This window comes from Biomphalaria glabrata, chromosome 9, assembly GCF_947242115.1.
Source record: "Biomphalaria glabrata chromosome 9, xgBioGlab47.1, whole genome shotgun sequence".
Taxonomy (NCBI): Eukaryota; Metazoa; Mollusca; class Gastropoda; family Planorbidae; genus Biomphalaria; species Biomphalaria glabrata.
Genome location: NC_074719.1, coordinates 27,042,996 through 27,056,406, shown reverse-complemented (window position 1 = coordinate 27,056,406; position 13,411 = coordinate 27,042,996). Strand labels below are relative to the sequence as shown.

Below are 13,411 nucleotides of genomic sequence, written 5' to 3'. Positions count from 1 at the left end.
CGTTCAAGCGGCGCAACTCTCATTAGAGTAAAATGAGTAAAGGGGAGATAATTCAATACAGGGGAGATAACTCATATCTCCTTTCTAAGCGCAGTGTTAGTGCGATAGTAAAGTCATCAAGGCGATCAACCGAGATAAAGGAAATAAAATAAGGTGTACAAATATATACAGGGTTGCATCAATGATCAATTGAGCAACGTAGCATTAATAGATTAATGCAATACTAAAATATATACATAGCACATGTTTATGTTTTCTACTTACGCCAGTGAGAAATACACAATGCACTAATTAAATATAAATGAACTAGGCAAAATACACATGATAAAATCCAATGGAAATATACACAGAGTAATTAAGATGGAACTTGTGATTAAGTTCGGCTTACCACCAGGTATTCCTCTAGGAGAAAGAATAAGTGATATAGTCCAGACTCAATAGCTCAACGACAATGAGAAATAAGAGGGTCTGATTTGATTTGGATCTACTTTATATATGCCTGGAAAATGTGGGCGGGAACAGGAAATGCCCTAGGCTAAGATTTATCTTACACGTGGGTGGATTTGACTCGAGGTGGGAGCCGCACCTTGGAATATCACGCGGTGTGTCGACCAGGATAATCTCTTAGATCAAAGAGAGACGTGAGAGACGGGGGGGGGGAGAAGGATTAGCTTGCATTCAAACCAAGGCGGTGTGAACCGCGACCGTCCTTCAGACATCCGGCGGGCAAGACAAAAGAGATTGTGTGTTTACCTTTCCCCGATCAAGGGCAGATAAATGAAAGGACGCGCCTTAGCTATCTCCAAGGTGGTCAACTAAGTCTAGCCTGGAGCGGAAAAGGTGGTGCGGGTGAATGATTTAGGGGTAGGATGGACAAATAATTAAAATAAAATAAATAAATAAGGAAAAATAATAATTAATGCTGTGATAATTTAGAGTGACTCTGACAGCGAGTTTTTGACTTGTCACACTGACAACCCCCCTACCCTTACGCTGTTCCGCGTTTTTACATCAGCGTAGATAATTTCCTTTCTGCCTCAATAGAGAATACTATTGGACAGATAAGTTAACAGCCTATTTTGTGTAAATTGTTTGTCTTTTTTTCTTTGTTTTATAGCTGATGAAGGCCTCGTGTCCCAAACATCCTTTGTTTTAACTTGGTCCAGGAAAGTTACCAATTGGCATGAGTTATTGTATAGTCTATACCATGGTGTTGCTTTAAGTATCTTGAGACGAGTATATTGTCTATATCACTCTTTCATTATTTCTAAATCTTACTTAACGTCTTTGTTTCATTGTCCAGACTCTCTGCTTCTTCAACCTCGCCGAACTAGGAACAGATAACAAAGAAAATATAAAAAAATACTTTAAAAAAATAACAGCAAAGCTTATAATAGGTGTAATTGTATTGATTAGTTTGGATCAGCCATGTATTTAAATTTTTAATAGATTTAGACTAGCAATAATAAATCTGCACATTAACACATTTTCTGTTTTTGTGTTATCAGTCTAGAAGGAGATTTTCAGATATGGCTGAGAAACTCTATAGAACTGTCTTATTGGTGAATCGCCTTACAGTAAAGAACAAGTTGATACGATTTTGTTTAAAGGCAAGTGATATTTTGTGTGCATGTTTTAGCACTGTAGAAAACAACTGTCACTTGAAAGAGAGATCAGTGATTAAAACTATGTCGTTAGAAGGAAATAAACTTGAAGTAATGTACTCAATAAAACAAAGTAAAGACCTTTGTACCATATCCATGTTTATTACTAGTAATACTTGACTTACGTATAAATATGTATGTCCCATTATTGCTTTTACTGTAGCGATGTCCAGTTTTTCTTCTCCTTTCCATTGAGAATATGTCCCATCTGATTGCGTAGCTAAAGAAGCATGCAACCATTCCAAGCTTTTATTTATGTCCTTATCTTGAAAACAAAAATTGTGCAAGTTAATAAAACAATTGATGCATTCCTATAGACAGAAAGATCTACTCTTCTACTCTCTCTCTCTCTCTCTCTCTCTCTCTCTACTCTATCGAAATGCTCACAAGCCTCAGATGAGGAAAATGGTCAGCATCGTATCACAATGGAGGAGCTACATATCTTTCAACACCTAGATAGTGTATAGAAGTTCAATTCGGCTTAACTCAAAAGTTTTTCAGATCTTAAAATAACAAAGATTTACTGCTGCAGTGTGAGCGACTGCACAGAAAATACAGTAAACATGCAAATAGGTAACCCTGCCGGACCAACTAAAAACAATGGACTTTTGGGCCACTAGGCCTTCATCAGTTACAAAACAAACAAAAAAAGACAAACAAATTGACACAAAAATTAGGTTAAGTTAACTTATCTGTCCGATGATGTTCTCTATCGAGGATACAATTTGAGGGCTAGAACATTGTATTAGCTGTGAAGTAGCGTTGTCCATGCGGGCCGTTTTATTAATGGAATTAAAAGTGTTCAAGGTGATATGCTAATAATATATATAAATAGACCAACTATTTCAAAACTAGCGTAGCACGGGTATAGGATAAAGCTAGGCGCTTTTAGAATTCAAGGACAGCTTTTTCATTAGAATGTACAAGAGCCCTATTGATAGGCATAGGAAATGTTTGTGCATACTCTATAATAGGAGATTGCGGCCCTTTGTTTGTAGAGTCAAAGAGACAAAAACAAGACTTAGAAGACCAGAACATTTTGCTGGGGATGGAGGAGCGTTGTCATGCGGCAAAATTATTGACGGGTTTAAGAGTGGCAAACTAAAGACATAGACCAACTAGTTCAACCATAGTGTATCACTGGTATCAGCTAGTTATGTAGAAGTTAATCATGAAATTAACAAAGAATGCACAGCCATTCACTGTGAAATAAATAAAAGCTGCCACTGTACCTTCAAGGGCATGTAATCCTATTTCAAAGGCATCTAAACTGGTGAGTGATGGTCCCTTAAATCCAAGATAATCTCCATTAATCATATCAGAAACACTTAGATTGTACAATTTCTGTAGTATAGAAATGTATAAATGCACATATATATATAAACTTTATGGAATATCTTGATAAAAATTATTGAAGAATTATCATTTGGTTTTATTTTTTATTGCATATCTTTTGATTTCCTAAATGTTGGTTATAATGAATGACATTGAATTGCATTGATCAATACATTTAGTACTGCTCATTGGAACACTTGATTCGAAAATTTTACGATTGAACTTCACAGTTACCCATGAATTAAAAGATACCTTTACTATTGCGTGACATTGATCATAGTATCAAATCTTCTTCCATAGAGCTAGTTAGTTGACCATTTTGTTTTAATTCTTTCTCTCCAAATTGATACCATCGTTGATTTAAACTCATGAAATTAAATTAATGTTTGATTTTATAAACTGACTTTGTTTTTTTATTAAAAAAAGCATGCATTCCAGTTTAATTCTATACCAAATAAAACATTTTCTGATAACGTTTTTAAAGCGTAATAAAAAAGGGTAGTAAAATACTAGAGCAAACTTACCTCCATCGGAACGTGGAAAATAATTACGGAGAGAAAGGGTTAAATAACTTTTCAAGCCATGGAGTGAAAGTCTAATGCTTATTCCATATTGAAATTATTTTATGCAACAAACAAAAGCGCTTAGAAAATTTGGTTGTAGTTTTTCAGTTCTAAAAAGGGGCACATAATCCCTTTCAAAAACATAGCTCCACTTCCTTTACATCGGAGACACCAAAAAGCTATTTAGAATTATTCAGCCACGAATGGACATTTCTACTAGAATTATTCAGCCACGAATGGACATTTCTACTAGATTTACGACAATGTTGTCAGGCTCAATCAAAGTCGATAAACCTAAATACGAAATTGATCTTATTAAGAACTTGGTTGATCATTGCAGACTGTATGCTGCACGTCATGGAATTAACAGTGAAAGGTCGGAACTCTTTTCAATGTGATTTAACGAAACAGTGTCGGTTACAGTTTAGGAATAGGAGACAAACTTCCCATGGTTAGCGCTGCCCTCGGCCACTTCTAGCGAGCGGGACCCAGGAACAAGGTGCGGTCCGCCGTGTACGTTGTGCTGTCGCCTTACTCGGACCTTGGCCGTCACTGCTGGGAACCCTTCAGACAGGACAGGGGTCAAGAGCCTCACGTCCAGGCCTGTTCATTGGATAGAAGCCCTTCCAACAAGCAAAGAGCAATAGGTTTTTACTACACTCTACGACAAGCACTCAAAGTTAAGCACTCTACGGCAAGCACTCTACGGCAAGAATTCTACGTTAACCAATCTACGGCAAGAACTCTACGTTAAGCACTCTACGGCAAGAATTCTACGTTAAGCACTCTACGGCAAGCACTCTACGGCAAGAATTCTACGTTAAGCACTCTACGGCAAGCAATCTACGGCAAGCACTCTACGGCAAGAATTCTACGTTAAGCACTCTACGGCAAGAATTCTACGTTAAGCACTCTACGGCAAGCACTCTACGGCAAGCACTCTACGTTAAGCAATCTACGACAAGCACTCTACGGCAAGAATTCTACGTTAAGCACTCTACGACAAGCACTCTACGGCAAGCACTCTACGTTAAGCACTCTACGACAACACTCTACGACAAGCACTCTACGTTAAGCACTCTACGTTAAGCACTCTACGTTAAGCACTCTACGTTAAGCACTCTACGTTAAGCAATCTACGTTAAGCACTCTACGTTAAGCACTCTACGTTAAGCACTCTACGTTAAGCACTCTACGTTAAGCAATCTACGCTAAGCACTCTACGACAAGCACTCTACGGCAAGAATTCTACGTTAAGCACTCTACGACAAGCACTCTACGGCAAGCACTCTACGCTAAGCAATCTACGACAAGCAATCTACGACAAGCAATCTACGGCAAGCACTCTACGGCAAGCACTCTACGTTAAGCACTCTACGTTAAGCACTCTACGGCAAGCACTCTACGGCAAGCACTCTACGGCAATCACTCTACGTTAAGCACTCTACGGCAAGCACTCTACGACAACACTGTACGGCAATCACTCTACGTTAAGCACTCTACGGCAATCACTCTACGTTAAGCACTCTACGGCAAGCACTCTACGTTAAGCACTGTACGGCAAGCACTCTACGGCAATCACTCTACGGCAATCACTCTACGTTAAGCACTCTACGGCAATCACTCTACGTTAAGCACTCTACGTTAAGCACTCTACGTTAAGCACTCTACGTTAAGCACTCTACGTTAAGCACTCTACGTTAAGCAATCTACGACAAGCACTCTACGACAATCACTCTACGTTAAGCACTCTACGGCAAGCACTCTACGGCAAGCACTCTACGTTAAGCACTCTACGTTAAGCAATCTACGGCAAGCACTCTACGTTAAGCACTCTACGTTAAGCACTCTACGGCAAGCACTCTACGGCAAGCACTCTACGGCAAGCACTCTACGTTAAGCACTCTACGGCAAGCACTCTACGGCAAGCACTGTACGGCAAGCACTCTACGGCAAGCACTCTACGGCAAGCACTCTACGGTGTTTGACATCTCAAATTTCCCTTGCTCTCTTTTGTTCTTTTTCTCTTTCTCGAAAACAAAAAAGAAACCCAAAATAGACTATAGATCTATTTTTGGTGCTATTAGGATTTTTAAATCTATTCAGAGCGCGTGTAAGAGGAAGCGGAAGTGACGTAAAGCATAATTTGAAAAAGTTCACTTTGGGTAAAAGAAAGACAATACAGGAAGTCATATTTTTGTGCAACTTCCATTTGCACTTTATAAATAGAATTCGGTCTTTTGGGGGGAAATATTGAACAAATTACAAATATTTAATATAAAGTTTGTGGTTTTTCGCGATATGAAGTTTCAAATTTGTTAAAACAGTGTCTTCTTGAGTGCCTAGGAGGTAAAAGGACTCTATACAAACTCAAGCGAATCCTTACGAAAGTTGATGAGAGATTAATCAGTCAGTGGTATTTTACAAATATGACACAGATTTCATATTGCTTGTTATACTTGTTTAAAAATATTATTTTATATTTCTTATTTTATCAACCTATAACAAAATATGGGTAATATTGCTTGTTATACCTTGTCTATGAAATTTTTAAGTCCGTTTTTTAAATCCTATTTATCAAATCCTCCTTTCCTAATGTCTGTAAATGACCCTACCTGGAGACGTATAAGAGCTAAAGATGCAGTGTGAATGTCCTCTTCATCAGACAAAAATATGTCATCTGGTAGCGTTGCAAATTGAAGGAAAATATCTATGTGGAAAAGATGTCATCATCTTGAATTTAATAAAATAAAAAAAAGTAAAGTAAAATTTTCAAGTACTCTATCAATGCTATTTCTCTTCCTTTATATCTATCTATCTATCTATCTATCTATCTATCTATCTATCTATCTATCTATCTATCTATCTATCTACCTATCTATCTATCTCTCTCTCTATCTATCTATCTATCTATCTATCTATCTATCTATCTATCTATCCATCTATCTATCTATCTATCTATCTATCTATCTATCTATCTATCTATCTATCTATCTATCTATCTATCATCTATCTATCTATCTATCATTTATCTATCTATCTATCTATCTATCTATCTATCTATCTATCTATCTATCTATCTATCTATCTATCTATCTATCTATCTATCTATCTATCTATCTTATCTATCTATCTTATCTATCTATCATCTATCTATCAATCTATCCATCTATCTATCTATCTATCTATCTATCTATCTATCTATCTATCTATCTATCTATCTATCTATCTATCTATCTATACCAATCTTATTTCAAGGACATATGTAGTCACTTAAGCCAGAAGACCTAATCCCCTGTTATTTAAATCGCAATGCAAAAATCCCAAGACGATTAATCCTTCGAAAACTGCTGCAGTTAATGTTTTGATTTAAAATGCGCCTTTCGTAGTTTTTTTAATGCAAAAACTATAAATTTTCCATTAGATTTTGTCAAATCTATAAAATAAAGCATAAAGGAAGGCGTAAGTATGTGTGTATGTAAATGTATTCTCCCCCCCCCCCTCTTTAACACACCCAATCGGCCAACAGGAGAACGACATAATATAAAGATTGGTTCAAATATCAATAAAAAGTATAAATCATACAGATATTTAATTGATTCTGTTAACAAGCTGTAATTTCTAAACAAAAAATTGACCCCCCCCCACTCGAAAGCTTATGGCGGGGGAGGGATTGATGCCATCGCCCCTCCCCACCCCATCAAATCGGCCAACATACTAAAAGGGGGAGCTAGATAGTATAAAAAAAGGTTGAAATATAAATAATTAGTATTTATTATATTATTAACATAAGTAATATATTCGTATAAAAATTGTGTGATTTCTTTACGAGCGCACTATTGAAGCAGAACAGAAAGACGTCAGGATAGAGGAAAGTGTATCAAGTGATTGTGGAGAGTCTGAAGTGTTGGGAAGAACAGTGTATCAAGTGATTGTGGAGAGTCTCAAGTGTTGGGAAGAACAGTGTATCAAGTGATTGTGGAGAGTCTGAAGTGTTGGGAAGAACAGTGTATCAAGTGATTGTGGAGAGTCTCAAGTGTTGGGAAGAACAGTGTATCAAGTGAGTGTGGAGAGTCTGAAGTGTTGGGAAGAACAGTGTATCAAGTGATTGTGGAGAGTCTCAAGTGTTGGGAAGAACAGTGTATCAAGTGATTGTGGAGAGTCTGAAGTGTTGGGAAGAACAGTGTATCAAGTGATTGTGGAGAGTCTCAAGTGTTGGGAAGAACAGTGTATCAAGTGATTGTGGAGAGTCTGAAGTGTTGGGAAGAACAGTGTATCAAGTGATTGTGGAGAGTCTCAAGTGTTGGGAAGAACAGTGTATCAAGTGATTGTGGAGAGTCTGAAGTGTTGGGAAGAACAGTGTATCAAGTGATTGTGGAGAGTCTGAAGTGTTGGGAAGAACAGTGTATCAAGTGATTGTGGAGAGTCTGAAGTGTTGGAAAGAACGTTGTATCAAGTGATTGTGGAGAGTCTCAAGTGTTGGGAAGAACGTTGTATCAAGTGATTGTGGAGAGTCTCAAGTGTTGGGAAGAACGTTGTATCAAGTGATTGTGGAGAGTCTGAAGTGTTGGGAAGAACAGTGTATCAAGTGATTGTGGAGAGTCTGAAGTGTTGGAAAGAACGTTGTATCAAGTGATTGTGGAGAGTCTCAAGTGTTGGGAAGAACATTGTATCAAGTGATTGTGGAGAGTCTGAAGTGTTGGGAAGAACATTGTATCAAGTGATTGTGGAGAGTCTGAAGTGTTGGGAAGCCGTCTTTGTGTGCTGCCTGAGGACTGCAAGGGGACCTGGAGCGAAGAAAGGAAGGCTGGCGTCGTTGGCCTGTGTTCAGGTGTTTGGTGGGAAATAGGACTGACAGAACAAGACTCTTTGAATGTAGAAGGCTGTTAGGTGTTTGTCCTGTTGATTAAACACACGTATTTATTTACTGTAGTAGAACTTTGTTGAGTTGCCTGCCTTAGATTTACAATATATATATATAGATATATATATTTATATATATAAATATTGTCAAATGTCAATTGTGAGCTATAGTCCCAAAGTTATATATTAAAATAATTTTTTAAAAAATTTAGATGGAGTAAAGGAAAAAGAAATTTGGGTTCAGAACTCATTTCTATTGTTACTATTTTACTTTAAAATGTGTTATGAAATCTAAATTTCCTAAAACAAAGTTTTTCTTTAAATAATTATGTCGCTTTCATGCGTAATTCCATGGACTAAAAAAAGGTATTGTCCTACCGGTGTGGGGATAGTGCCCGTCCAGCCTGATACCACCCTCTTTCATTTTATATTTCCTTATGATTTAATTTGAGATTCAAGTGTGGTGCGACATTATGTACAACGTTTGTTCAAATATCAATAAGTGGCTTATATTATATAGATATTCAATTAAATTTTGGTCTCAAACTAAAAATTCTGCTTTAAAATATGACCGCTACTCCCCCCCAAACACTGAAATGGTTTGAGTGGGAAGGGCAGTAGATGCAATCAATATTCAACTAATTGTTTTCACAATGTATGATTTCTACATAACTATTGGATCACCCCCTCACTCAATGGGTTTGGGTGGGGAGGGTGTTAGATGAACTCACCTCCCCCCCCCCTTACCCATCAAATTGGCCAATATAGCGAAAGAGGTGACATAATATAAAGATTGGTTAAAATAGTATTGTAACTTAAGGGAGGCAACTCAACGAGATATAGATGTTTATTTACACAAGGACATCTCAACACTTATGAAAACTTCTGCCTTGAATACAGCCTCTTCATCTCCGTTCTAGACTTAGGCGGAACTTGTTTTCTGCCTTCTAATGCCAATATCATTCTGAGTCTGGTTTCTGGCAGTGCACACCTTGTGCACTATCTTGGATGGCTGTGTGCATGTCAGGGTTAAAACAATATGAACAAGTACCTTTATCATATAATATGTTACTAATTTTGAAATAGTTGAAGTTATGTTTAAATAGCTATGCCTATGTTTAAACTGGGTTAGGGTTTTGGGGTATAGGGTTAGGGGCCATCGCCCCTTCCAACACCACTGGATTGGCCAGTGTGGCTAGGCCTATGTTTAAATAGTTAGACCTTTTTAAAACACTTAGGCCTATGTTTAAATATCTAGGCCCATGATGAAATAGCTATGCCTATGTTTAAATAGCTATGCCTATGTTTAAATAGCTATGCCTATGTTTAAATAGCTATGCCTATGTTTAAATAGCTATGCCTATGTTTAAATATTTAAGAAGATGTTATTTCTTACCCAATTTATTGCCAAGAGCGGTGCCATACTTTTCTGAAAAATGTTTAATAACAAGAAAAATAGCATTGGGATGGTCCAGTTCAGCTTGTGTTGTTGAATTGTCCATGTGTATCTCAAGCCAACGATCTGCGAAGAATCTTTAACGACAAGACGATAAACAATTAGAATATTTTTAAAAAAATATGTTTACCTTTATTTTCTGTGAGTTCCCATTTCCCGTGAATGTTTAGCGATGTGAACTACTAGTGTTTAATGAAATTTTAAAATCAACACATTCTTTCTTTAATTTCGATGTTACCTCGTTTTTCGGCGGGTGGTCTGTGCACGCATCCTACAGGAAAACGAGGTATCACAGGAGTTGAAAATGAATGCGTTGATTTTGAAATTATTTCCAAGAAGAAGAAGAAGAGTATTTTTGTATTTAACCAGCATTTAAACTTTAAACAAGCCAACTAGAAAAAATACATTAAAAAAAGATTATTTAATGGAAAGCATCTCACAATCTCTGTTTTATCTCTCAATATTGTAAGGTTTATATCCTCTTTTTAATATAAAACACAATTAATTTCTTGTCAAAATAGGGCTGTTGATGTAAAGCTGTGATTTTGAGTAAATGAGTAAATTGACTCAGATATGGACATGAACAATACATGGGATTTTGAATTTCGTTATTTTTTAGGGCGTCCCTGAGTCAACCCAACTCAAATGGGTACTTGACTTTAGCTGAGAAAAGTAAAGGCGGTTGATCGTTTTTTGGCCATATGACACCCTGCTCGTTAACCGTTCGCCATATAAACAGATGCCCGTAGATCGTAAGGTTTGAAAGGGAAACTTTTTATTTTACTTTTGACCAGAGAGAGTGAGTTGATATAAGTGGTAAAAAAAATGATATGCACCTAGTATAATAAATCTCAACCTCAACATCCCTAATAATAGGCAGCATTTACAGACCACCAAATTCTAGTTTAGAATACATGCAGGAACTATGTCATCAGATTACGACACTTAAAGAGACAAATAAAAATGCAGTTTTTTGGATTATGGGTGATTTCAACCTACCTGATATAAATTGGAAAACACTAACCATAGATAAACACCAAAACCTTAAGGACATAAATAAGCTTTTCATAGAAACTTTACACAACCTAAGTTTAGATCAAATCATTAAAAAGCCAACTAGATTAAGCAACACATTAGATCTCTTCTTAACCAACAGACCTGGATTAGTAGTTGATTATGATATTATCCCTGGTCTATCAGACCATGAGATCATAAAAATACACAGTCAGATAAAAGCAGTAGCCAATACAAAACCCAAAAGAAAAATCTTACTCTGGAATAAATGTAACCTAACACAACTACACCAAGCTGCATTAAACTTTCAACAAACATTCTTATTAGAAAAAGACATTAACCAACCAGTCGATGACCTCTGGAATTTCATTAAAAACCATCTTAAAAGCATTATAGAAAATCATATACCAACTAAATACACATCAAACAAAATAAATAAATGCTGGTTTAATAATAGACTAAAGAAGCTTTGTAAACAGAAGGAAAACCTATATAGAAAATTTAAAGAAACTAATGCAGAAAGAGTTTACAAAAAGTATATAAAAATTAAACACTTAACCCAAAAAGTAAGCAGACAGCTGCAGAGTGAATACATAAATAATGTAATATCTAAAGATAACAACAAAAACCTATGGTCATGCATTAAGTCTAAGAAAATGAAAACAACAGGCATAGCGCCATTAAAAGATGAACATAACATAATACATAATGATAATGAAACTAAAGCAAACATCCTAAACAAATACTTTGCATCAGCATTCTCAGCCCCAGGAGACAAAGACATATTACTGAATTTGAACCAAGTAGACAACATAGAAGATATAGTAGTACAATAAAATGGAATTCAAAAACTATTAGCCAACACCAAACCAAATAAAGCTTCTGGACCTGATGGTATTCCAGCTAGATTACTCAAAGAACTAAGTAATGAGCTAGCCCCAGTGTTCAAAATACTCTTTCAGGTTTCACTTAACCAGGGCAGAGTACCAAAGGACTGGAAAGAAGCTAATGTCACCCCCCTATTTAAAAAAGGAGAAAAATCTGACCCAGGAAACTACAGACCAGTATCACTTACCAGCATCACATGTAAAATCATAGAACACATAATATGTAGCAACATCATAAACCACTTAGACAAACATAATGTCCTCACACCATACCAACATGGCTTTAGGAAATATAGATCATGTGAAACACAACTAATAGGACTAATTGGTGATTTTTCAAAAGGTTTAGATAATAGTGTACAAAAAGATGCAATCTTACTAGATTTTTCCAAGGCTTTTCACAAAGTTCACCATCATAGTTTGCTTAAAAAATTAAAATATTTCGCATTAATGGTCCATTGCATCAGTGGATTAAAGATTTTCTGATAGGGAGAGAACAAACTGTAATAATAAATGGCTCTAAATCAACACCGAAAACAGTAAACTCAGGTGTACCTCAAGGAACAGTCTTGGGTCCACTACTATTTTTTATTTACATAAATGATTTACCAAATTGCATTACTTCAGGAACAAAAGTCAGATTATTTGCAGACGATTGCATAATATATAGAACAATAAAAACAACACAAGACACAGATATTTTACAAAGAGAATTAGATAAATTACAGAAATGGGAATCGAATTGGAGCATGTCTTTCCACCCAGAAAAATGTCAGTTGTTAAGAGTAACAAAAAAACTAAAACAAATTAATGCCACTTATCTTATTCATGGCAAACCAGTAACACAGACTAAAAACGCAAAATACCTAGGTGTTATAATAAATGAAAAACTATCATGGAATCCACATATTGATGAAACTACAAAAAAATCAAACAAAGCATTAGGATTTATTAAAAGAAATTTCTATAAATCAAATAAGAACATAAAACTAAAATGTTATTTAACCTTGGTTAGGCCAATAATAGAATATGCATCCTCTGTTTGGGACCCTTCAACTCAAGAAAACATTAAGAAACTAGAACAGACACAAAATAGAGCAGTGCGATTCATAACAAACGAATATTCACATTTGACTAGAGTAACACCTTTAGTAAAATCACTAAATTTAGAAAGCCTTCAGGACAGAAGGCTCAAAAGTAAAGTAGCAATCATACATAAAACACTGAACCATAATCTTCAAATACAAAAACAAAATTTAATAAAATACTCTGAAAGACACAAAGATAAAGGCACATTCCTCGTTCCATATGCTAGGACAAATTTGTACAAATACTCCTTCTTCCCTAGTGCTATTAGAGCATGGAATGAGTTGCCTGAGCTAGCCAGGAAAACCAGTGACTTGGCAGAATTTAAGTCATTGGTTAATATGCATGACTAAATGCATGACGCGTAGGACGTAATCATCTTCTTTTTGAAGTAACGTCTGTATTATATAAGATAAGATAAGATTTTAAGGTCACTAATTTTAAAAAATCTTTCTTTTTAAGTACACACTTTCATTTCAATAGAATGGATAGGACCTGCTCAATTATTCTAATCAATACCTTATAGAATACACAACGAATTAA

At 36.0% G+C, this 13,411-nt stretch overlaps 1 protein-coding gene across 6 annotated transcripts in view; it reads right to left on the bottom strand.

Moving 5' to 3' along the window:
• LOC106058828 (prolyl 4-hydroxylase subunit alpha-2-like) overlaps nucleotides 1–13,411 on the bottom strand; it is a 68,818-nt gene that overhangs the window by 41,636 nt on the left and 13,771 nt on the right. For 2 of the 6 annotated variants that reach the window (XM_056042874.1, XM_056042875.1), the window contains exons 2-6: nucleotides 9,822–9,958; nucleotides 6,178–6,272; nucleotides 2,897–3,008; nucleotides 1,790–1,929; nucleotides 1,279–1,330 (exon numbers count right to left, since the gene is read on the bottom strand). In XM_056042874.1, the coding sequence (XP_055898849.1) occupies nucleotides 1,279–1,330; nucleotides 1,790–1,929; nucleotides 2,897–3,008; nucleotides 6,178–6,272; nucleotides 9,822–9,958 (536 nt within the window). Of the gene's footprint in view, nucleotides 1–1,278; nucleotides 1,331–1,789; nucleotides 1,930–2,896; nucleotides 3,009–6,177; nucleotides 6,273–9,821; nucleotides 9,959–10,880; nucleotides 10,971–11,970; nucleotides 12,122–12,161; nucleotides 12,181–12,788; nucleotides 12,808–13,411 lie in introns of those variants that run through there. The other 4 variants (XM_056042880.1, XM_056042878.1, XM_056042877.1 and 1 more) reach the window with 4 other exon arrangements.